Here is a 26,824-nt window from a genome sequence, read left to right as displayed (position 1 = left end):
ATAAGAATATCAAAGTTACAAATACGAAACGTTCAAAATGATACCTAGTTCTGCATGGGCGTTTATATTATTATTACGTTTTACTATAACCTCCAACGCCAACCATTATACTCCTAGTCCTAAGTCGGACACATTACAATAAATAAAAGTTAGAACAAGTGGCAAAAACAAAATTTTTATCCAAGTATTTTTTCCGTTTTTCACATGAAGTGGGTTTGAATTTCCTCTTGCGTCTTTCCCTTTGTGTCAGGAATGAAAAATATCTGAAATATCAGATAGAGGATTGTGCAGCCAAGCCAAATTGTCATCGAGTAAGCTCCCAATGCAATCTGATTAAACATAGCATGTGTTGGTAAATGGACAAAACCATCAAAATCACCAATTTGAACAATTCACCACCTAAATAAAGAGTCGGACTCGGGACTCGACGGAATCGGTTTGTTTTGCTGGAGACTCGGGACTATGCGGAAGACCACGTAAGACTGCCCTAGTCCCGAGTCCGACGTGCGCATGTGCAGTACCGAATTTTAAACCTGCTATTGCCGACAACTGTAAACAGTAAATGCGGAAGAGCTTAAGTTGGAAATTTTCGAACCTGCGTTAGTGGTTGAATTATATGACACCATTATGACGAGATTGCTGAAAATTCACCTAATTAGTTACGTAAATGGGTGAAATGCTGGTAGTGGAGTCAGAGCTGGGCTCGGGACTCGACGAAATCGCACATTTGGCCGAGGTCGGACTCGGGTTTATTTTAAACCGACTCCGCAGCTCTGGCTGCCAGGCAAAGTGTATATGGAAAATAAGTTCTTCTGGTATTTATTTGTTTACGACGTTTCGGCTACAACATCACGCCCAATGCCACGCAAAGTAAAATTACACAAATTGTGAATAGGTAGCTGAAAACGTTGGAAAAACAATTAAATACCAGAATAATTTTCAGTATAGTTCACCACCTTTGCAATTAGTAATTTAATTTTAGGTATACCAAGATTAGGTAAACCGAAATAAATTTAGCATTTATTTTGGCCAGGCACTATATATGCTATCTATATATTGCACAAAGTAAATATAATTCCACCCGCGAACACCTTTACTACATAAATGTGGTTCGGCAAGAGTCTAAATGCCCCAGAATATATCTGATAAAAGGCCGAACAAGTGAATTAATCGACTCTTTTAACAATTCAACAACACACTAATCCAGAGGTGTCCAACATGAGGCACGCAAGCCTCCCAAAACAACAGCCAATTGTCAAAAAAGCTAAATTTGTTCTATAGCCAATTTCATTGTTTATTCACAATACAAAACAATCCCGGCAATTACGACAACAAACAATTACTTCTGATATTATAACACTATACTGGTTTTATTTTTTGTATAAAAGCGCTTTTAATATAGAAAAAAATAGTTGCTAAACTTCGGCACGGGAAGAAGTTATAAGATAAAAATTGGCACGTCGGCAAGTTTGAGTTGGACACCGATGCACTAATCAAATAGACTACAGAAAAGCGATGCTTTAGCCAACAAAGTCAATATCCAATTTACTTAATGCTTTGGCAAAGCTTACACTGAGTGGTTGGCAAACGTGACCACAATTGTTATGATGCAAGGCTCTAGTAATCTCACCCGCAAATATGGAGGAATAAATCCAACGAACCACGAAAAAAACCAAAACACGAAAGCTCCGTATCCAAACGCTGTGGTCCGGGTTGGTTCGATTGTGATCTCACCGAGCAAAACAAACGAGGCAATATTAGTTCCACCAAAGTAACTGTAAATCAAAATATAGGGACAATATTAAAACATATATTTTTTCAATCTTTCTAAAAACCGAGAAAATGCAGTTTTAAAAATGTAGATTTTTAAACTTTTTGGCTTAACATTAAAAAAAATTGTTTTGCTGTGATATCCTAAACACGAATTATTAAACAAAACGGCCTATTGCTAAAATGACTCTAATCCACCTACCCCTAAAAAGGGTAAATAATCAAAACATATAGTTTAACAAATGTATGTAAGTAAGTATTTTTAATTCTCAAGCCAAGTGTGACCTGAAAAATAATACATAATTAACCTAACTATTTCATTATTGCACAATTGTTCTTTCGGCAAAAAAATATTAAGTGCCAACGTTTCGACAACCTATTCGGGCAATCTTCTTCAGGGCAATATAAGTGCATATTTTGCCGGAAGAACAAATTGAAACAATTCCTGGCAGCAACGGCATATTCAATTTCATTATTCTTCCTAAATATCAGATATCAATAACGGAATGACATGTGAAGGTATGCACATTGTAATGTTACAAAAAAAAATAAAAAAAATTAATCCTCGAAAACGTCTGAAATGATATGGATTTTCCGAAATTACTATTTTCTGGCGATGAACTGTTTGTTTACCTATATACACAGAAGATAATATAACCTGCAGAAAAACACAGCTGATGAAATGATAGCGATGATGGGCATGACATTAGGTGCTAGGTGGAGAGTTGCTTGACTGATCGTGAAAGTTGTGAGTGAAATGATGATCAGAATCGTTGCACCGAAGTTCATTTTGTATCCACCGAGGCGACCCACGAGGAATGTCTAAAAAGTTAGAAAATTCAAATGAAATTGCCACTATTAAAAGTAACAGTTGTAGCCTGCTACAATTTTCGTCAGAATTTCGCAACAGGTTAAGGCAGAACAATCAGTCTAAAATTTGACAGTCGAATTTTTTAATTACTTGAGTAGAACATTATTTTATTACTGATGTATTTGTAAAAGTTACCTAGGTAAGACTAATTTCAATCAACTATAACTTGGAAATTGTGAAGAATGACATGGAAAACCGCCATGTGCTTCCTATATTTACTGGCAAGTGTTTTTACGAGTAACTAAAAATGGGCATATTATAAAAAGTTCCTTAAAGCCTATATTACCCCAAGTATTGTAGCAGCACATTGCAGGGCAAAAACGCCAATAGTGCAGTAAGTAACATTTTCCTTGGAGATTCCAGCTTGTAGAAATATTTGGTCCGCGTAGAAAATAAAGTTGTTGGATCCGTTGAGCATAAATCCAGCATATATGGCGAAGACTGAGATTAACTGGTTTCTACAAAAAATATTTGCGGATTTCTATAATTTTTGGTTATTAAATAGACTGTAATAGGCCTACTATATTTTACGCGATTTAATAAATTATACCACATCAACATTTATTGGATAAGCTATTATAACGTCCCAATCTGGGTTCCGCGGCTGTATTGGCGTCAATGACTTGACTTAAGTCACTGTTTTTTTAATGACTTGACTTAAGTCTTTTGCGCAAAATGACTTGACTTGACTGAGGTCTTTACAGCAAATGAATTGTCTTGACTTAAGTCTTTCGGACAAATGACTTGGGTTAAAAAATTTATTTTAATGACAAGGACTTGACTTTAAGTTGACTTGCTCTAATTATGACTTGACTGGGACTTGATTTGGGCAACTGATGAAGTCCAAGTTAAAGTCATCAGTTGTGCAAGTCAAGATTTGAATTGAACTTAAGTTATTTTTCAATTGACTTGACTGGAACTTAAATCATTTCAAAATGATTTGTTTACAACACTGACGTTAGGTTATCCGAATTCATTTTTGCCTAAATAAAGCAAGTAAGTTAGGAACCTGTATTGTTTAGTTGTCAACATTTCTTTGATGCCCACAATAGTTGTGGTGGCGTACACCTCCTTCTTTATTTCTGAAATTTCGCTTCTAAGATCTGCCTGAAAGAATGAACGAGCACTTTCGTTGAAATAATAGCAACCATTTCACGCAAAAAGTTCATGCAAATTATTCAGAAGAAAAGTATAGCTATTTATATTCTATATGTGAACTGTAGAAAGCTAAACCCCATTATAACTCAGATGGTTTATAAATCTTGCTGCATACGCAAAACAGAACATCGATTTACGAGGAATACACTTTTTCAAGGTAGACACAGTGTAGCCACCTTATGTCAATTCCATGTGTAAAATATAATCGAGAAAAAAATTACTGAAATAAGGTTAAAATTTTTTCTACCCAACCATAAGTTTATTTTATACAGAGTGTCAAATTACTTGATCGTATTCTTTTTTTCTTTGTATGTATTTTACCTTTAAATATTTTTTCTCTTACTTACTTCACTACCTTTCCTCATTTTTCTGAGAGCCTCCATCGCTTCATCTGGTCTCTCCTCACGGATGTAGTAGTAAGGTGATTCTGGGATCCAGATGCTCGAAACGAGGTAGATTATGGCGGGAATTGCACCAAGAGCCACCTGTATCGGCCATCTGTCGATGCTACCTAGAGCCTGTCAGTTGAAATTGTGTTTTGAAGCTGGTTAATTGAAAAGTATTTTCCTAAAAGCTTGAGAAGCGCACCGCTTTGAACAAAAACTGTCAGCAAGGTGTAAAAGTTTTAATGTAAATAAGCATTTCGCCATATAAATGGCATCATCAGTTTATCTGTGCAAATAAATAGTAAAAACGATTAAAATGTAAACTAAATAAAATACATCCAATACCTTTCCTCGTTGTAATGATCACACAGGCGCTTAGGAATAACTTACATGCCTACTATAAACTTACATGCCTACTACAGAAAAGTATTCCAAAGCTTATTTATTAAAGTTAAATTACTCTTTGTTTATAACTGTCGTAGTGACAATTACGGCTGTGACTGTAAAATTACAATCGTGACTAGTAGGTTACAGCAAATACGCCAAGATTTGCAAAAATAAAATATATAGTTTAAGCAACAAAACACAGAAATAAAGTGATTAGTAACCAAATGAATTTAATCCCTAACAAACATGTATAATATTATTAACAGCCTACATAGCTCAGTTGGTGGAGCTACAGTCCCGGCTTGACCGGGGGTCGTGAGTTCGAACCTCACTGCAGGCTAGTTGTTTTTCTATTTTTTTCACTTATTGATAGTTGACCCCTGCCTAACCCTATTGATTGACAGTTTATCTTTCCCAAACCCTATTGATTGACAGCTGACCCTCCTTAACCCTATTGATTGACAGCTGACCCCTTCCTAACCCTATTGATTAATAGCTGACCCCTCCCTAACTGATTGATAGTTGACCCCTATCTAACCTTATTGATTGACAGCTGACCCGTCCATTTATTAGATTATTGATTATTACGTTAACTATCTCACCTTGGGATGCGCTAGCGAAGGCCCACACAAAAGTCCGAGTGTGATTGCTACAACTCCACAGCTTTGCCACATAGTTTGTTTGGTGCGAGCGCTCATTTCGGTCATCAGCATGGGCACCAAAGCTGTGAAGTCATATTATAAAGTTACGACTTAGTTTCATTTGGTTTCAAAGTATAGTAAATAAACCGCAATAATTTAAACGAAAGTGTTTTTATTTTTAAAGGGTTGTACTTAGTAAGACCGGTATTTTACGTATAAAAAATAACCAAAAGTAAGAGTTTCAGCGTTTACCAAAATATTCGAAAAGAGTTTTTATTTCTAAAGGGTGGTAGTTTAAAAGATCTGGTATTTTACGTACAAAAAAAACAAAAACAGTAAGAGTTTCAGCGTTTACCAAAATAATTTAAATTAATAGTCATTTCTGGGTTCTGAAAGGTATCAACCAACTGCTGCTATTATTTTTTCGGATAGAAAGAAAACTTACCGTAATAAACACCAAACGAAAAACCGCCAACAAATCTTCCTGCGATAATGGCTTCATATGATCTCGTGAGACCTCCGACCAAAGCCACGAGCATTAGACCCACGATGTGAATGACGTGGCACATTTGCAACACGTGCTTTCGTGACATGATGGACAGGAAAAACTTGGTCGTAATCCCCCCGAAAAATCCCCCGACGACCATCATGGATATGGTTAGAGTTAGAAGAGCCAGCCAAACGCTCTCTGGCATAGGTTCCCCGTTTCTAGACTGAACGTACATATCGCGATTAGTCGAACTCAGTTAGATCCAGTAAGTGGATGCATGGACTAAGAGTTAGATCCAGTAAGTGGATGCATGGACTAAGAGTTAGATCCAGTAAGTGGATGCATGGACTAAGAGTTAGATCCAGTAAGTGGATGCATGGATTAAGAGTTAGATCCAGTAAGTGAATGCATGGACTAAGAGTTAGATCCAGTAAGTGGACGCATGGACTAAGAGTTAGATCCAGTAAGTGGATGCATGGACTAAGAGTTAGATCCAGTAAGTGAATGCATGGACTAAGAGTTAGATCCAGTAAGTGGACGCATGGACTAAGAGTTAGATCCAGTAAGTGGATGCATGGACTAAGAGTTAGATCCAGTAAGTGGATGCATGGACAAAGAGTTAGATCCAGTAAGTGGATGCATGGACTAAGAGTTAGATCCAGTAAGTGGATGCATGGACTAAGAGTTAGATCCAGTAAGTGGATGCATGGACTAAGAGTTAGATCCAGTAAGTGAATGCATGGACTAAAAGTTAGATCCAGTAAGTGGATGCATGGACTAAGAGTTAGATCCAGTAAGTGAATGCATGGACTAAAAGTATATGGAAGAATGTGATAGTGGCAAATCTGATGGCATTATTTATCGTACGACCAAAATCTAATTCACAGATGAAATGGCAGTTTGTGGTTTACCACTTGAACCATCTATTTTTTAAACATCCAACGTGTTTCCGAACTTACAGAGTACGTTTGGTTGTAGATCGTATTCAGCACCGGAATGATTGGACTAAATTCGCTTGAAAAGTAACCAACTGAAAAGAAAGGTGTCGTGCTCGTGATGAAGATACACACCGATCCAAACATAGAGTTTTGCTGTAACAAAAAAGGATAATAAGACGCCACAATAATTTTTTTTGCAATGTTAATAACACAATACAGACATGAGCACAAGTTTAATAGTTTTTACTACTTTCGATTGGATAATTTATAAATTTCCCCAAAATTTTACGGTAATCAACGAAGAGTCAGGCAGACTATAGTATTAGGCTTCAATCGACATAAACAAAGTTAATTTAAAAAGCAAAAAACGTGTACATAAATTTAGTATTATTAAAACGGTTGTTTGGTTGTACATAAGATTAATAAAATGGTTAGTTATTTTACGATTTGCACCCCAGTGCCCAGAAAAAAAAAAAAAAAAAAAAAGGTGAGAGTTTCTATGAGTGCTGGATTACATTTCATCATGGGTGAACTATGTTATCCATCCTTGCCAAAGCATGGTAAAACTTACAAGTAATGCTTTGCACATTTTACGCAAATTGACAGGGTCGCCAAAAAATGTATATACAATTGGATAAACATCTTGCATAGAAGTGATAAGGCAATTTTGCAAAAGTCGATCAAGTACAAGTTCCTTAAAAATGTGCCTCGAGTCATCTGGGTTTACTGTGAACTATTTAAATGAGTTAAACTATACACGAACAATACTTCGTTTTAGCAAAATGAAATAATTTGGTTTCCCAGAACGTAAAAATAGTTTTTGGACAATAAAATAAAAAATTAAAGCCATAATATTCGACTTTATCTTCACTTTTACACTGATGATGGCATGAGTTATTGCTGAAACGTCTGTAAATTGCAAAAGTCGATTTTATCGAATATTATGGCTTTAATATTTTTATTAAAAGGAGTTTGTTTTGAAAAAATTAGGTTTATTTTTGAATGCTTTAAGTTCAGAAAAGGCTTTTTAAAAAATATGCATTCAGAGTATATTAAATTTTATGTTTTAGCGCACAATACATATTTACCGGTCCTTGGGAATGCTCCATTGCTTTCTTTTCCTGATGCTCCATTGCTTTCTTTTCCTGATGCTCCATTGCTTTCTTGTACACTTAATGAATAGACTTGATGAAAAGCAAAAAACTAAAATATTAACACTAAGAAAAAAAGTGCAAGTACTTTTGTAAACAAAATTTTTGAGCTACGGATAGTGCTTTACATTTTTGCATATCCCTTTATATTACGTAATACACTCGCAAAAACGCATTTTCCTGTTAACATTTATTCCTGTTATTCGGTCGTACTTTTTACGGACCGCACATTTTTTTTCGCTTCGCGTGGACCACAGTAGGCAAGACAATTTCAGAGATGACGTCATATTATACGTCACACAATGCAAATACACTTCAGAATCCTTGTGGTCCAAAAAATGTGAAAGTGAAATGGAGTCTAAATACGTTCAGAGCAAAACCCATAAACTCTTTTTTTGAAAATTGATTACTTCCTAAATATACACCAAGGGGTTAATGGACCCCAGTTGAAGAACCCCTGCTCTACAGGTTAAGATATCAAATTCCACCTTAAACTGTTGGCAGTGTATGCTGCCAACTTAATCAAGGCAAGCTAGCTTATCTGGAATCTGACCAAAATTGTGTTCTATGCTTGCAGAGCTTACAACGTTTTAAGAAAATAAGCTACTGGTTTAAATCCATGCCTTTCGGCGATTTTTCAATCTTTGGCAGTAAAAATATTTGGAACGTGCTGCCTTCACGGCTGTAGGTCAATTACAAAGCTCTCACGTTGACCAAACCGTGCTTGTACAAAACAACCGAGCACGACATCGTCCTTGGTTTTTGGGTTGATGGACAAATTATTTGTTTGTTAACACGGAAAAATCAGTAAGAATATTTGAACTTGTAAAGCGCTGTGTATCTATTTTTTAAGGCCGCTATGCGATTAAATGCCAATGTAATTTATATTTGTGTTCCGTTAGGACTTTCCATTAGGCCTACACACCAGGGTTGGTCAACAAGTTATCGCCACATTTCACCCGGTCGATCGCGTCGAATATGTGTTAGGTCAACACAGTAGCTGTCGCACACAAGCGGAACATTAAAATTACCAATTGTTGTCTGGACAAGCCTAATAAGCGTCCTTTGACGTTGCTAAGTAATCTCCATAGCTGGCTTTAAATGCAATTAACGTTCAAAATGTTAAATAAGTGTTCTTGTCTTTTTTTTACCGATACAGCCGATCGAGAGTCTCTAAAAAATATTTCAGTTGATCGCAGTCAAACGTAAAGTTATCTACAGCTGCTTTACACAATGGCGTTTGGTTTGTTTGGTGAATATGACGATTCAGTCATGTCCAGCAAATAAAAAACAAGTCGCCGTTCTTAATGCCGTAGGCTGTGCGCAAAATTACAAAGGCCGGTCCTCAACTGCTTTTCGAGAGCAAAACGTGTCAGTCAAGTTTACCAGTCAACTGAAATTTTTCCCTTTTCTGCAGAACCGTGCTTGGTTGCAAAAATAAAAAAATTAACCATGGCGGATTTTTTGATATATGTCAATTGCTTTTTTCTAGCAAAATACTTTTACTTGTTATTTAAAATTCATATTTTTTACATGCGAGTATTATGACGTGCAATCTATGTTCAAATTGTTTATTGTATGACATCTGCAACATTTATATAAACTGTTACTACTAGGCATAGTAAAATTAATCGAAAACAGCTTCTCTAGTATTTGGAATTGTTCACCAACGTTTGGGCAACCCACGAATGCTCTCGGCATGCCACCAACACTTGCTTAAGGACTAGAGCAGTGGTCGGCAAACTTTTTTGTCGCGGCCCTAAGTACTCTTTTTAGAGCTATTGAAGGCCCACTACGAAAACAGTGGCGGATTCAGGATATTTGATTTCAATGTAAAATATTACATGGAACCTTGATGGCCAAACAGTGCAATGGCATAATGCAAAACCTACTATAAAACGAAAACTAAACGCGCGAAGCGTGAAAAATTTTGCATTTACGTATAATTAAAGTTGGCAAAAAATATATCAACAGGCTATCATGACCACATTTGGCACGTGGGCCTCTTCAAGCTGAGCCAATTTAAATTTCTGTGCCACACCAACTTTTAAAATAAAGTCCAATTATTGTACGGCTATCACGCGGCCACTAAAAATGGCTCTGCGGCCCACAGTTTGCGGACTAGTGGACTAGAGGCTATACATCATCGCTAATTGCTTTCTTAACGTGTTGTTGCTCGCTTTTTTCTTGCATTTTTTCCTCTGTATGTTTTCCTTATACTTCACTACGAGCCTTCGGTGTCACTCACCCTGATGACGAAGACGATTTGCATATTTTGCGTAAATTCATGCAACTTTATGCGGTGTAAATTTTTCTGAGTCTCTTATGTTATTTAACGGTGTGCATCACTTTTTGCTAACTACTCGTACCTTTTGGTGTTAATTCTTCCCAGCTTACACTATTTAGTTATAGCCAACGTGTTGTTACAGAAGACTGTTCTGTTACTCCTAGCAAAGTGTGACACGGCAAAAGGGATTGGTCAGTCGCAAACTGTCACCTGATAGTCGTTAAATCAAACAGAAATATGCGAAGGTACCAGCTGACCGCATCAGGGTTAATAATTAAAAAAAATTACACCCGAACTGTGGACATCCTCTTGTGCTTATAGTTAACCACTGACAACGTATTAACCAATGTTTGCTTTTCGAAGAAGAATCTAGAGCATTGGAACAAGAAAAGGCATCAAATCCTGTAATTGTAAACGTAAAGGTCTTATAACCAGAAACAACTGATTTTAGAATTTACATGTTGGTCCATTTTTTAAAAACCTTTTAAAACTCCCGGTTAATATAAACCTGTATAAATGCATTTTTGAATGAGGTTGTAGTTTTTTATAGTTTGAAAACAATGTTTAATGTTGCTTAACATAAAATGGCAAAACGAAATGCTTCCCACAACTACAGTTAAACCCCCAACAGGGTACTGTGTCAAAAAACATACTATAAGTAGCTGGTTTTCCAACAAATTTTGAACATGTTCTCTCTCTTTGGGCAGCAAAGTTTCTCAGCGTGTCTGTTTGTCACGATTCAGATGTCGCTAAGCAAAGCAATCGCAAGTATGTTATTTAAAGTTTAATAAAACAACAAAACAATTAAATTGTTTTTTTAAATGAACAAAAAACATGAGGTGTGTAAACAAAAGAAGTGTGTAAGGTAAGCCTTTTGAAGAGTTAAATTTATTTTTGCATATTTTTTCTATGGTTGATATTAAACAGTTTAAAAAAGTAATTTAGTTTGAACAAAATAATTGTTTATTCGAAAAAATTAGTTAAACTCAATTAATAAAATGAAGCTGATCGCTTAAAACGTTTTTAAAAATACTATATTATATTTTAATAAAATCCTAAAGATTGTAGCTATTGTCACTGTTGTGCAATAGTATATCAAATAAGAAGTTTCACAAAATGTATTAAAACAACTATTAATACTCAAGAATCGAAAATAAGTTTACATCTAATTTCAAAAAGCATTAATAGTATTTTTTTCTAATTTGACGATATAAAAGTTTCAATCTGTCCAAACATAAGATAAACTTATTTTAATTTGCGATACCTGCTTATATAGCAAACCACTTAATGTTTTTAACTTTTGATATCGAAGTCGCTTTATTCACTTAAAGTGAGCCTGGATTTCTTCTTGTGTCTTTCCCTTTGCGTCCCGAATGTAACTCAGTTGGAAAATAAGATAGAGGATTGTGCATCCAAGCCGTATGGTCGTCGAATAAGCTCCTAAATAAAGCTGAAAAGATAAACAACGTTATTTTGTGGCACCTTTCACAGGACAATCCGAAGAAAACAACAACAATAAAATTCTAAAACAATTTTACCTAAAACACAGGAAAATCTTTGGAGCATAATGGTTGGAGGTTGTAGTAAGACGTAATAAGAATATCAAAGCCCATACAGAAATAGGTATCATGTTGAAAATGAAAGAGTTATTCGAAACGTTCAAAATAACACCTACTTCTGTATGGGCTTTGATATTCTTATTACAGGACAATCCATTTACGCCAAAACCGGCATCTTTCGTTCTGCCAAAAACCTTCTACGAACGAAGCATAATTTACTAATTTTAGCGCTACTGAAGATGTCGTTTTTGACGTAACTGGATTATCCTGTGTTTTAAATACAGTTGGTGTGTCGCTTTTTAATCAAATGGCATTGTCAATACCAGATCATCTGTTAACCAAATGTTTTTTTTTCACGCACCCGTAAATATGGCGGAATGAAACCAACGAACCATGGCAGGCCCCATACAACCACCGATCCGTATCCGAGGGCGCTGGTGCGTGTCTCTGACGTCAGTTACAAGGACGATGCCAAACAAACACCAACAAAGTAACTTCGGCAAACATCCGTGTTTGTAAACAAGTCAATTTGAAATGACCTATAGGTCCCGGTTAAGTCATTTCTACAATAACCGAAATCCAAGTCAAGTCATTTGAACATAGACTTAAGTCAAGTCAAGGATTTTTAAGACAGTGTCTTAAATTCACTTAAGTCAAGTCATTGACTTAAAAATTTACATACTTAAAGGTGATCTAGACTTAGGAAAATTCAGGAAGTTTCAATATTCTAACAGTTACCAAAGCGGAGATATAAACGATTAAAACTTTAAAAAACGGTCAAATTGACCGCACCAGTTATTCTATCTATAGTGTTAAACGCAACCGTAATAGCTGACACAAATCAAGGCTGTGGATAGGATGGCGATGATTGGCATGACATTAGAGACAAGATAAAGAGTTGCTTGACTGATCGTGAAAATCGTGAGTGCAGTTACCACAAGGATCGTGGACACAATGTTAACTTTTAACCCGCCGAATACTTTGATGAAGAATGTCTGTGGATATGCACTAAATATACCGAGGACATACTATGAATCATGTTACATTATAGCTGATTAAAATGAACTAAAAATATTTCCTGTAAACCACAGGTAAATCCGCACATGAATGTAAATTCAACAGATGCAGTTATTTTAGAAAACCATTTACGAGTATTGTGTTTCTTAGCCGGTATGTTTGTTCTGTATTTTTTAATGTGAATTTTATACAAGTATATCATGTAATTTGATATTCATATAAACTTCGCTTATGAAGTATGGCGTGTAAACGTTATGGCGCTTTAACTTAAATTTTGCAAAACATCCAAGCAAAACCACAAAGGTTGTAAAAAATATACAAAACAACTTTATTCAACAAGAGCAGAATACTATATAGTTACGCAAAAAGCATCGTCAGTTCTGCTATGATTCTGCAAACACAACGAAGCCCAATAAATAACTATATCATCAAATTTTGCAAAACATGTTTGATAGGAGGTATTATTCTCTGTTGCCAAACATATCAAAATAACTACTAGTATTAAGATAGGTAGCAGACGTTAACTGCAGAAATTAAAATAAAACATTTGGTGAAATGTACCTGTCCAATATGTGCGTATGGCCTCTGAATTACTTTTTAAATTACGAGAGTACCGCGAGCAACACAGCACCACTCCAAACGTTTAATTTTCAGTTGAAAACCAAACATAAAACAAATTTATTTACCCGGGTAAAGTCAACTTAATCTGCTAATCAAGTCGAACTGTTTAACTACGAATTGTAATAAAATCGTGGTAAGCTTTTACACAACCTGATCATCAGTTACCTACAAACATTGTTGTGCATAACTATACATAGATAATTTATATGTATCTGTACTTCACACTGGAAACGATATTTCGGCCATTTTGTGTCACAACGCCCCGGGTTTAGGATTAAGCAATCCAATTAGTGGACAACGCGGCAAGAAATTCCTCCCTTGATTGGTGAGCGCGTTTCGCAAGTTTGTTTCGACCTCGCACTTCAGTCGCGTGGTTGTTTCTCAAGTAACTGTTCCTGGGAAGGTTCACAAGGATAACACGAAACATCGTTCCTAAAAAAAGTTCTAAGGTACGTGGAGACTGTTGTGTTAAAACATTAGGTAATATAATAAACTACGTAATTACATATACTGTACTCTTTAGGTAATCTAAGCCGACATGTTTATTGTCTCATTGTATATATTTAGTCGAAGAGTGAATGTTTGTTGCCAAATGAGGCTTGGTTTGTCGATGTGTTTGGTCTGAAGTGGGGCTAAGGGTTGGGTAGGAACCTCCAAGGGTGGCATTTGGGGCTCGAGATATTTCCGGGTGGCATCCTAGACTGGCCCCACTGTATAAATGGGAAGTGGTGTAGTTTGTGTGAATGTACAGTGTAGTTATATAATGACAGATTGTTGTTATGTAGATATATGTAGATATTTACAGGTGTTGGCTTAACCGACATTCTTTCTCTCATTAACACTATTTTATTTATCTTAGGTTCTGGTTGATTCATCACGCAGCATTTATTTTGCTTTTTAGTGCAATAGAATTACGTCAATGAAATGTATAATACAGTTTACAAAAAGACAACTCCGGAAAGTGGAGGAAGTTTACTGAAAGAACATACCAAAATATCTTTGCAGAATCCGTCACCAAGCCTTATGATGCTAATACTCTTTCAGGTATGTTTGACCACCTACTTGTAAAATTTTCAGCGTCGAATTTAGGCTTAGACAGCTAACCCATGACCGGTGCTCTTATTTGTTTTTTGGGCGCTTAGCTGCTAACCTTTGGTCGGGTTGATAAAGTTTGCAGGCCATGCTGCTTGAATTGTGATAACAGCTTCTATTAAATTGATGAGAAGTTGATTTTATTTTATTATAATAGAAAAAAAAAGTTTTAAAAGCCGTTGGTTTAAAAACCCGTTTTTGCTCGATTTTATAAACTTTACATTTTGGCACTAAGTATTTTTATCGATTATTCTTATTACGTCGTTTCACGTCCTGAATTATTCTTGTATTACCAATCATTTCAATATGTTTAAAAATGCTAGATTTTATTTTATAGATGATTGACAAACTATTTTATTAAGCGATATTTGTTTTTGTATGAAAACGCTGCTTGTAGCATGCAGATATTCTAGATTGAAAGTAACAGTGTAGACCCTTTTTAATTATTCATAAAGTAACCGTTTTCAGAATAAACAGTATTTTTGTTATATTTTTTTAATCTAACGGCATTTTACGAGTGTTTTTTGTTTGCATGCATTAACAAAACACAAATATACATATGTTGGTATACGGCATAATGAAGCCAATTTTCTATGACATATATATTACTTTAAAATTTGGTAAATTAAACGTTAAAAAAGCCTGTTTCCATGCCAAGCAACAAGGCAAAACCAGCGGAACTCGCCAGCAAAGTTTCAACAACTCCTTCATCAATGGAAGAGGATATTATGTTGCAGAATGAGGTTTTCACTTTTGCCTATGCTAAATTTTTAACGTTTTAATTGTAAAATTTGATAATGAAAAGCCAAAAAGGTCGAGTAGGTTGACATCACATTGATTAAAACGTTTCGATGCGAACTTGTATCATCTTACGTTTGTGTGACTAAAGTGTGACTTGGGAAGTAAATCAAAAGGTGGGACGCAATTTATACAATTTTGAGTTTCTATATTTGGAGAATTAATTGGCACCTTAGGCCGTTGAACAGGTACAGGGTTGTGATAAGGTGTGAAAACGTCTTAATCAAGGTGATATCGATCTAATCTTTTTGGGTTTGAAATTCATTATTATCAAGCTAAATAACAGATCCGTGAATAGAGTACCCAAGCTTCGTTTTACGTTTTCTTGAATTTCATTCGTATCCTCTTAGGCATTTGTCACTCAAAGCAGTTTTTTTAACTTATAAATAATTGTATGTTCCTTTATTGACTATAGAACTCCGCTATGACGTCAAATTTAATCGTTGCTCGATCGGCTGGATCTCCGTTATTGTTGCTCGAAAACCACTGCTTCATCAATATCAAGGTGAGTTAGGTTTGTATAATATAACTCTTCTAAGTGCACTTCAATTGTAATGAGTCCACTTCAAATTGTAACATTCAATAAACTCCGTTATGTCTTTATGTTAAAATGATCAATGTTTATCTTTGGAGCCTAACGGTTGGAGGTTGTAGTAAGACGTAATAAGAATATTAACGCCCATACAGAAGTAGGTATCATTTTGGACGTTTCGAATAACTCTTTATTCATTTTTAAATGTTTATTTTTATTTGACGATTTTATGTAATTTTCCTTCAGAAATATATTACAAGCAAGCATGACGAAATTCGAATAACACAATGGGGATACTCGATAAGAGAAGGCAGTCTGCAAAAATGGTAAGGTTACCACCTAAAATTTTCGTGACAAAATTACCCCCGAAAAAATTTGTTAAAAAATGACCTTAACTTGTAATATGTTTACCATAGAAGAGTGTACAGTTTTACTTGGCACTCCAGAAACTTAGTTTTCATCCTTTATCTTAAAGAACTCCAAGCTGAATTTGTCTTCGGCGACATTTCGGGGAACTGGCCCGACGAGTGAAGAAATAAACGGGACTGGACACTACTCTTCACAAAGTCCTTCATCACAGGTAAGGTTGGAATATATCCTTAACAAGTGTAGTGGTTAACATGGCAGTCCGGAAACTTAGTTTTTACTCAAAGCGGACTAATCTTTGGCGAATTCTTGGGAACCAGCTGACGAGCGAAGACACCAATGGAAACACGGGACTCCTACTCTCCACAAAGCCCTTCATCAATTCATCACAAGCAAGGAACTACAACAACGATCTCGACAATTCAGGCACCATCTTATCTTCAACAATCCCACGATCTTCGCAAGCTTCGATTGTCCATTTCCTCGTCGTGCCAAATCTACACAAGTCCTGCTGCTTGCAAAAGCAATCCAAGTGCTGTATACCATAGAGGCTGTCGCGCGAGTCGATCTTCGGCCTTGGGGTTCATTTATAGGCCTAACACAACGCTCTAACGTGCCTTGCTTTACAGGTAACCGTCTGCGCAAACCAAGGCTTGGCAGGGAGCCTTGCCTGTGCTGTGTACGGTACAACAAGCTGGTGCCGCGAGAAAGGTGTTATTTAGTTGAGAGGTTGACCCTTTTAGGCGCGGCACCATTTTAAAAAGTTTTAGGATACTGCCTATTAGTTGATTCCATTAAACTATTAGCGGGATTCCGGGCACCCGCCAAGCGCCAAATAGGCTTCGTTTAGTATGGAGTGCGGAGCCCGTAAACATTCTCCCGTAAGATTTTGCGGTTTAGTTCAGTTCAGGTTTATTTTGTTTGGTTTGGGGATAGGATTAACTTAGAATGTTATATTGGGTTCGCGCATTGTTAAATTACAACTGTGCCTACGATGCTAGATAGGGCCTTGCGCATGAAAGGCACATGTTCATACAACCCCGTGTTAGACACTTCCCTTCTAAATGTTAGATCTAGGGCATTATTTGACTTTTTTGTGAGCCTTTGACCGACCCCCGTTGACACTGGTTTTTAACTGAGTTTAGTATCAGTCGTATTTTAGAAGTTGTTTACAGCGTGTCAGCTTAGCAATGCTACTACCTCAGTGGCTTATTCAGAACCCAGTTCTCTTCTTGGCATTTTTACCCACACACACAATCACACAAGCCCCCTCCATTCCCAGCCCGCCATCTAGCAATTGAAAATGCCGGAAGAGAAACAAAAAGCGTTTAAAACCAGTTTAATCTGATGATAAATTGCAGCATTTGCTGATAACTGAGTAATTTTTCACCAACTAATCTTACCTCGCGTCCTTCCGACGTGTGACGAGTGTTGTACGCCTGCCAGTGCACTCGTCCGGTCATGGGCTCGCCCCTTTTTTTCACCTTGACTGTTTGTGTCAGATTTCTGCAGAAGTTATTTATTATATGCGCGTTCACCCCACGGTCGTTGTCGGCGTCGTCCTATAACCCTTAAAACCATTTTTTAACGTTTTTAAATGTTGGTTATTTAATATCTGTTAAGCTTGGCAGCTTTAATAACGATTGGGTGAATTCGCGCAACAGCCTCACCTTCTACATTTTCTGCACCTTATTTTGGCGTACTTTTGCGTCGTTTAGCAACAGTCAGGCACATCCTGGGCGGTGAGTCGTTTCCACTTAAGTTTATTGCGTCTTTTGTTGACTCTGTCGCTCAGGATTGCGAGCAAATCAGCAGCAGCGAATTTCGTGTAATTTTTTGTACAACATCCAACGGAAAGGCGGAGTGTTCGAGCTACAGTGACGAGTCGATGATTCGAGTACGAGTGATCTTGACGAGTACACACTGAACCTCCTTTCGAAGACACTCCAACGACTACCAACTTTTTATTTATTATCACTTAGTCAGAATAGGCTTTCCAACTTCTAACTTAACCCTGTTGCATAGTTTGTCAGGATAGCTGCACTTTGCTGCTGCCGATATTAGGGCATATTTTGTTGCGTTGCGAGGTATGACCGGAAGTTTAGATGCCAGGATATAACGCACCGCATCGTACACTGTGTATAGCGATATTGGACTTCGTAAAACTTGTGCGTTTGTTAACTTAAGCAAAACTCTGCGCTTGAAATGAGAGTTGGTTTCTTTCGTCAATAACTTGCGGCTTACTCCGAGCCGGGATGATTATTTCCAAACTGCTGCGTTGTTAGATGCTCTTGCCTAAAACGCAGCGGTTTTGGCGTCTTAAGTTGTTTCCAAACTCGGTTTTGGCGTCCTGTTCCTAAAAATACGAGTTGTACGTATTTCGCAAATAAAACAAAATGTAAATGAGTGTTGTTTTGGTTTATTGTTTTCCGAGAACAACTACGGAATTGGTGAGTCCTTAAAATTCAGTCCTGTGCTTTATATTAATTTGAATGAAAAACGGAATTGGTGAGTCCGTAAAATGCAGTGCTTTCCACTACTCCAGCAACTCATTGTGTTGCTCTTCTATATTTATAATTTAGGTTTGTTAGATCGAAATAACTTTTTGAAAGGCCGACTTTATCCTGGCAATTTCACCAATGCCCAAAGCCCTTCCCCTTAAAGCCCGAAGCCCGTTAAACTTCGATGGAATTGCCGGATTGGGAAAACCTTTTAAAATAGAGATTCGATCTTTAGGTTGCAATTCGAATGCTTCAGTCGATTTAGTAACTCACCAAGTGGACGCCGCCTCGCATTTCCATGCAAACAGCCCTAAACCATGACTTGCCCCCAAAAAAGTTTTTTTTCTTGGATTTGTTGGGCGGGGAATGCTTGGTTTTTCTTGATCGACCGGAAAAGGGTTTAAATTTTCTTTAATTATGGGGCGAAATCTTTTAAACTCTACTAAATAGTATCTACCACATATTGCAATTAACTCGTGTGTTGGAGCTTTTGTTTTTCATGTGCGTCTCAACTTTACCGAAGAACGGAAGGCGATTTCTGGGTCTCTTACTTTGAAACCAGCAAACTTCAGTTTGGTAAGATACTATTTTATACAAGTTGGCAAGCCGAATTTTGTCCAGATGCAATCGTAGTTTAATCAGCAACCTGTTTCAACTTTCAAGGTTGCATTCATACAACGTGTTGTACGACAACATTTCCCACAGAAGCTTCTCCCTATTAATTCAAGAACTGGCAGAAGAAGGATCAACTCACCTTCATGTTCCTTTTTCTATCGTACAAGGTAATAGAATATATGTTCTAGTATTAAAGAAATAACGTAATTTTGTTACGAGTGTCTTTTTGCATTTTGTAAAAGTTTCCTAATAGTTTATATTTAGACTCCGAGAATTTCACACTATCCAAAATGCCAACTTGATAACATGTATAGTACACTAACACAGTAATTGGCAAGATTTTTCACCTTGTCGAATTCTATGCTATAGCTGATTTGTAGCTTTTTGTGATAAATAATCCAGTTTTGCATTTGAGCCAGGTCGTCGCTTGAAAAAGCAGAGAAACAGTGGCCTGGAATTTTTAGGCACACTGAGTAGCTTCATCGGAATTCTATGCTAAAGCTGATTGTTATAGGAGGGGTTGGGGAACCGCGATTTTATGTCTTTTAGGCGCTGTTTTGCTACTGATGGATCCTATAGCATTTTGATTTTTCAACCTGCACCCCAAATCTAGGATTTTTTTTTCCAGATTTTAATTCGGGGTAACTTTAAAATGTTATATTTTTGTTGTTATCTTTTTAGACCAAATGTCGGTGCATTCTGGGAAACTCAAACGGAATCGTCCCATTGGAAAAAAAACTTGTAAAAAATGATTGTGTGTGACGTAAACAATATAGCATGCCTGTTTGTTTATACTTTTTCACTTCTGTGTTTTTTTAAGTTTGAACCTCGCACAAGTTTTTCAAGTTTAAAGTTTTTATAACATTTAAAAAAAAAAGTTAAATCACCAAAACTTGTAATTGTGATTCCTGACCTTCAAGCGATAATTATCCCCTAACTTCCGGGTATTCCCCAGGGGTGAGCTGCCCTACGCGTCGCGATCCCTGGGTTCGATCCCGGTCAAGTTCGACGAGCTTTTCCCCTCGGAGTTCCGAGCAGCTTGCCGAGATGGGATTCCAGAGGAGAAGAAAAAAACTTGTAAATTCTTTATAAGGTTAATAGAAGTTGAAGGCCCTTAATTTTATTTAGAATGTGTTTTGTATTACCAGTCAGATTAAACCCAATATTCTTCGTTTATGTTCCATTAAAAAATTTTTAGGAAATTGGGTAAAACTTCTACAAGGTGCTTTTAATATACCCACCAACCCACTTTTTCTTTTAGGTCAACCCTTAATGATAAAAATCCAAGCCCTAATTACCCCAGCGATAAATGGACAACATCATTTTGGATTTTCGTTTAGGCAAAAAGATGCAAAAAGGTATGTGATTTGTTGGTAAGAAAATTGTGAGAGTTTACGCAAATTCACAAACCATTTATTCTTTGTCCACAGAACACAATTTACCTGTTCTACTGTAACTCTCGAGAAAAGACCAATGTTTGATGGTTGATTACGGATAACAGTTCAAATCCTACATTCCTTCGTATGTTGCACTCTAGTATGTGTAATACCCTCGTATGTTCTTGATGCAATATTATATGCTAAGTATCCTTATGTAACTTGTTTTATTGACGCAGATTTAGAGTCATACAAAACAGGAGCAATTTTGGAGGCTGTTACCAAGACACGACTGTTACTTCCTTCCCTCTATAGTTATTAGAAGCATTTCATTCGAAAAGTTTTAGATAACATCCGTTGTTGAAGGTTTTTGTTGTGCATTTGTCTTGGTTGGTCGATTTGTTGTTGTGTGGTCTGTTGTGTTGAAGTGGGGCCAAGGGTTGGGTAGGAACTTCCAAGGGTGGTATTTTGGGCTCGAGAAATTTCCGGGTGGCATCCTAGACTGGCCCCACTGTATGAATGGGAAGCGGTGTGCTTTGTGTGTGGGTTGATGCAACGTCTTACTGAGCGAGATTTTGTCATTTGAGAGTAAAAGTGGCATAGTGTGGTGTTTTAATGTTATAACTTCTATTCCACTCAATGACGATCCTTTTGCGAGACGAACCATTGGAAACAAAGCAAAAAACAAACTGAATGTCCTTAGGTTAACATCGCGAAATGGTATGTTGCAATTTGTATGAATTTACTAACCAGCAAATCCAAGAATATTTTTTTCTAGTACACGTGTCCAGTTTGTGGCACTTTCAACCAGTCGTCAGCACCCTGCCGCAAAACCTTACAACAGCACAAATGGCAGATGAGGGATGCATATCCCGCTCCGCATCCACTTTATTTCATCAAGGCAAGTTTATAATTGTTTTCGGCCTTCTATGTGTTGTGGTCGAATAAAACTTGATTTACTGTAGCGTATTGAGTTCTGTAATTAAAGTAAAAAGGCGCCGACTCTTTATACAAGAGCCGACGGCTGCCGAAGTCTCTTGCGTGTCCTTGTATCAGACTCCACAAAGGAGCAGGCCGCTAGAATACCTATCCCTAACTTCTTGAAACTCTAGACAAAGTCGATCCACTCAGTAGATAATTGTCCGTTGAGTATATTCACAAATTTAAGAAACACAACGATGTAACAGAGCGGTGATTCAAGCCGCTATTAGTAAGACGTATAAAATAAAATGAATGCGAAACGTTAAAAACGCACAATTCGGCGTTAGGTCACGCGTCAGTGGACAACGGTCACGTGTATAGTGACGTCAAATTAGGCAATATTGAGTAAGATTGCATCTTAAAGCTACAGAATCCCCCTTCCAATGAACAAGTCAGGCGTAGGCATTAAAGCAAATTGTGCTGGTTAAGTATCATTATTACTAAAATCCCTAACTGATTTTTATTACTTTTACGCAGATTTTTACCAGATTTTCCGACCTTAAGCACCAATCAACTTCGGTACTTCTGTTGGTTAACAAGCAAATTTCCTGCTTTTTTCCTCAGTAATATTGAACACATATTTTAATTTTCGAATCCTGATATTGTACTTCAGTGATATATATGTTTGTTAACAAGCAACTGTTCTAACTCTGATACATTTTGTACACGCATATTCATTTTCGAATCCTGATATTGTATTTTAGTCTTTCTGTTTGTTAACGAGCAAATTTCCTGTTTTTTCCCCCAGTAATATTACACACGTGGTTTACTTAGAAACCTGATATTGTACTTTATGTCTGTTTGGTAACATGTAAATTTCCTGTTATTTTTGTATTGTACACGTATTTTACTTCTGTTTTTCCCCAGAAGTATTTTACTTCGAATCCTAAAAATTGTGCTTCAGTGATATATGTTTGTTAACAAGCAACTGTTCGAACCCTGATATTGTACCTTTTGTACACCCATTTTAATTTTTCGAACTCTGATATTGTACTTTTATTTCCTGCTATTTTTTCCCAGTAATATTGTAGGCTACACGTATTTTAATTTTCGAATCCTTATATTGTACTTCAGTGATATGTCTGTTTGTTAACGAGCAAAATTCTGCTATTTATTCCCAGTAATATTGTTACGAATCCTGATTATTGAATTCAAAATAAAGGCGGTACAAAAAATCTCATTGTTGAATTTTTTATTCATAGTTACGCAATTAAAAAATTCTTAAACACTTCCTCTTCGCATAAATGGGGTCTTTTCGAAGATTAACAGTTTGGATTTTAGGAATAGCTCTGTAATACAAAAAAGTCCTAAGCAAGCTAAATCTAACGCCAGAAACCAAGACACACTTTTTAAATCCATTAAACACCTTGACTTTTTGACAAAATATTACGTTTGTGTCTGAAATCGACAAAATATTATGTTTGGGTACCTAACTGGCATCAATTCAGGGAAGAACTGTAGCCTCTACAAATAAGCAATTTTGTTAGTTTAAAATAAAGTTAAAATTTGTTTTTTAGGTTAAAATAAAAATGGCCCTACTAATTAGGTATGAGCTACGCAAACAAAATTTGGACTGAGTTTGCAAAATATTACGTTTATTGCAGCGGTTTGAACACTGAGCAAATCTGCTTTTCAAACGGGATATTCTTTTGTTGGATGCAGTATGGCACCTATCGGGATAACGCATTTGCTTGAATTCGCGCAATTTGAACAATTGCTGCTACGACTTTACGTTTGTTAGTGATTTTCGATCGACATATGTCACTGGTTTTCTTCACCTAAACGTCAAGGTTGTGCGTTGAGTAGCTCCATTTAAAAACACACAACGTTGCAATTTGGTTTGTCACGGGCTAAATAACATGTGGATTCAGCAAGCTTATATTATGCTGGTAACCTGTGGAATAGTAATTAAATCGGGGGCGGGTAACTTCTCCAGTCCGCGGGCCTGAGATGCTAAAATAAAGTACTTGGTGGGCCAGATTCCCGAATCCAACCTTAATCGTGTAGTTTTCACCTGTACAAGAAATAAATCGCATTTTTGTTGTTTATTTTTGTTAAATTCGCGACAATCTTGCAACTTTACTTTTGTCGGCAAAATCTATGTAAAATATTTATTGTAGATTCTAAATCTAATTTCATCCCTAAACAAAGAATCCAAAAACACAACAAGAAAGCTAAAAACTAAAGAATAACTAACAGTCACTGTTATTTGACGTAGTGAGCAAGTAGTGGGGATTGCGGCAGGCCACATTATGACGTAACACAGGAAACTGTCCACGGGCCGCGCCAAAATACGTCGCGGCCATATGTTGCCCGCCCCTGGAAGGTTATACGATGCTGACAACACGTGATTAGTGATTAAATGGTGACAGCGCGTTCGCGCCTTACCTTTAGTGATCTATTTCAGACACAAAACTGTTTTTAGGTTATACGTTAATTTTCATTTTTATACTATTTACCCAAATGTAAAATTTACTGGAAATTTACGGAAACAAACAATTCGATCTTTAAAGCCACGCAGATAAGCTACATAATTAAACACGCCATTCCGCTTTCAAATTAATGCCGCTTTCACACTGGTTGTGAGTGTTACTCTAATTGTAGGGAAGCATTTCGGTACAAATTTTAGACACACAATATGACATGGTTTGAAACACATCACATGATTTGAAATTTCTATTGAGTGGCACGCAGTGCAAACGTTTAGGCACAAATAAATTTGTTATGACATTTCAAATAAAGTTTGCATTGTTTACGTCTCCTACGAAGATCTTTCGCTGTATGCTGATTACCACATTTCGTAACAGTCATTTTTGGGTATATGCTGATTTAGCATTTATCTTTCATTATCGTGGCCTATAACATGAGGCTAGCAGTTTAACATGTTACAACGTAATGTTCAATAGTGATAAAGAGCCCACAGCATATAGCTTTATTTTGTTTAACCTGACAAAAATTCAGGTAGACTTCGTAGATAATCGTGGTTATTGTTTTTTTTACCAATTAAACTGATAAGTACTATATTTAGCCTAACCTAGGCAACGCCGGGTATTTTTTTTTCGGAAAATTCCCAAAAGTTATTAAAACTACCTTCACCAGTTTTCAGAGCAATACAGAAAATAAAGGAAATAGACCATTTCCTAATAAGTCGGCGCTTTTCTCGTTAAACGTAAATAAAAATGAGCGAGAATTTCTTGTAAAAGAACGAACAATATAACGATGCGGAATTTTTGTTTAAGTTTGGGTTAATGATTTGTTTAGGAATGTTCAGCCAAAACAATTTGCTCAGATATGCCTTCGCAAGGCACTTTACAATTCAAGTAATCTTAAAAAGAACAAAATGCAGCTATATATATGATAGAGGTTTAGGCGATCTCGCCATGCAATAAAATATGTCTATATTCGTTTAAAACTTGTAAAACCAGCTTGGAACAGACCTGGGAAATCACGGCCCGCGAAACAGTTTAATTCGACCTGCGGCTTATTTTATCAAAGTTTAAAAAATATTCCTTCGCGTATTTCCAGCTTGTTAAAACTAAAATATTTATAGCTATTTTTACAAATGAATCACAATTCAAATTATGTGTATTTCAAATTATTTTCAATAGGGATTTTTATCATGTTGTAAAGCAGTTTGGCACAGCAACCCTAATAAAGTACAAGCTACGCAAAATTTGGACTGACTTTGCAAAATATTGCGTTTATTGCAGCGGTTTGACGGGATTTTTTTTCGTTGGACGTAGTATGGGACCTGACGTATTTGCTTGAATTCGCGCAATTTGAACAATTGCTGCTACGACTTTACGTTTGTTAGTGATTTTCGATTGACATATGTCACGGGTTTTCGTAGTAGCTCCATTTAAAAACACACAACGTTGCAATTTGGTTTGTCATGGGCTATATATCATGTGGATTCAGCAAGCTTATATTATGCTGGTAACATGTGAAATAGCGATTAAATCGGGGGCGGGCAACTTCTCCAGTCCGCGGGCCTGAGATGCTAAAATAAAGTACTTGGGTGGGCCGGATTCCTGAATCCATTAATCGTGTATTGTTCACCAATACAAGAAATAAATCGTATTTTTGTTGTCTATTCTTGTTAAATTCGCGACCATCTTTGTCAACTTTACTTTTCGGCAAAATCTATGTAAAATATTTATTGCAGATTCTAAATTTAATTTCATCCCTAAACAAAGAATCTAAAAACACAAAGAAAGCAAAAAAATAAAATATTGCTAGCAGTCACTATTAACGTAGTAAGCGAGTAGTGGGGATTGCGGTAGACTGTGGCCCTGGGCCACAATTACACGTAAGACCGGAAACTGTCTACGGGCCGCTTAAAAAAAAACGCCGCGGCCGTATGTTGCCCGCCCCTGGAAGGTTATATGATGCTGACAACACGTGAGTTATGATTAAATTGGTCATTCGCGCCTTACCTTTAGTGATCTATCTCGGACACAAAACTGTTTTTAGGTTAAACGTTCATATTTTATTTTTACACTGTTTTAACCATATGCAAAGTTTACTGGGAATTTACGGAGACTGACAGTTGAATTTTTAGACCCACGCAGATAAGTCACATACGTAAACACGCCATTCCGCTTTCAAATTAATGCCGCTTTCACACAGGCTGTGGAGTGTTACTCTAATTGTGGGGAAGCATTTCGGTAAAGATTTTCAACACACAATATGACATGGTTTAAAACACATCACATGATTTAAAATTTCTATTGAGTGGCACGCAGTGCAAACGTTTAGGCACAAGTAAGTTTGTTATGCCATTTCAAATAAAGTTTGCATTGTTTACGTCTCCTACGAAGATCTTACGCTGTATGCTGATTACCACATTTCGTAACAGTACTTTTTGGGTATATGCTGATTTAGCATTTATCTTTCATTATCGTGGCCTATAACATGAGGCTAGCATTTTAACATGTTACAACGTAATGTTCAATAGTGATAAAGAGCCCACAGTATGGCGGATAGCTTTATTTTGTTTAACCAGACAAAATTCAGGTAGACTTCGTAGTTAACTTAACAGTTTCACTTCTATTGTAGTGATTAAACTGTAGTTTGCCTCAAACTTTTTGGTTTTTGATTTAAGAATTAAACAAAAAACAAAACTTTAAACATCTTAGGAAAAATCTCCATTAGAGAGCTCCAATTGCAACACAAAGCAGTGTTTTTGGTAAAATAACATTTAATTTAATTGCGACTACTTTTTTAGATGGGATCCATCTTTGTACACAATCGTGGTTATTGTTTTTTTACCAATTAAACTGATAAG

The 26,824-nt window shown here is 36.5% G+C and overlaps 1 protein-coding gene across 1 annotated transcript; it reads right to left on the bottom strand.

The window, feature by feature from the left end:
• Positions 1-200: 200 nt before the first annotated feature.
• LOC146146387 (solute carrier family 2, facilitated glucose transporter member 5-like) lies at positions 201-7,798 on the bottom strand. Its single transcript, XM_083390743.1, has 10 exons — positions 7,730-7,798; positions 6,663-6,794; positions 5,659-5,926; positions 5,175-5,296; positions 4,147-4,317; positions 3,651-3,748; positions 2,928-3,099; positions 2,429-2,592; positions 1,631-1,775; positions 201-329 (listed from the first exon to the last, which is right to left on the bottom strand). Exons 1-10 carry the CDS (start codon positions 7,796-7,798, stop codon positions 201-203), a joined length of 1,470 nt encoding a protein of 489 aa, XP_083246869.1.
• Between the last annotated feature and the right edge of the window lie 19,026 nt (positions 7,799-26,824).

The sequence above is a fragment of the Ascidiella aspersa genome, chromosome 5 (assembly GCF_963924565.1).
Source record: "Ascidiella aspersa chromosome 5, kaAscAspe10.2, whole genome shotgun sequence".
Taxonomy (NCBI): domain Eukaryota; kingdom Metazoa; phylum Chordata; class Ascidiacea; order Phlebobranchia; family Ascidiidae; genus Ascidiella; species Ascidiella aspersa.
This window is presented reverse-complemented; position numbering and strand designations above follow the sequence as displayed.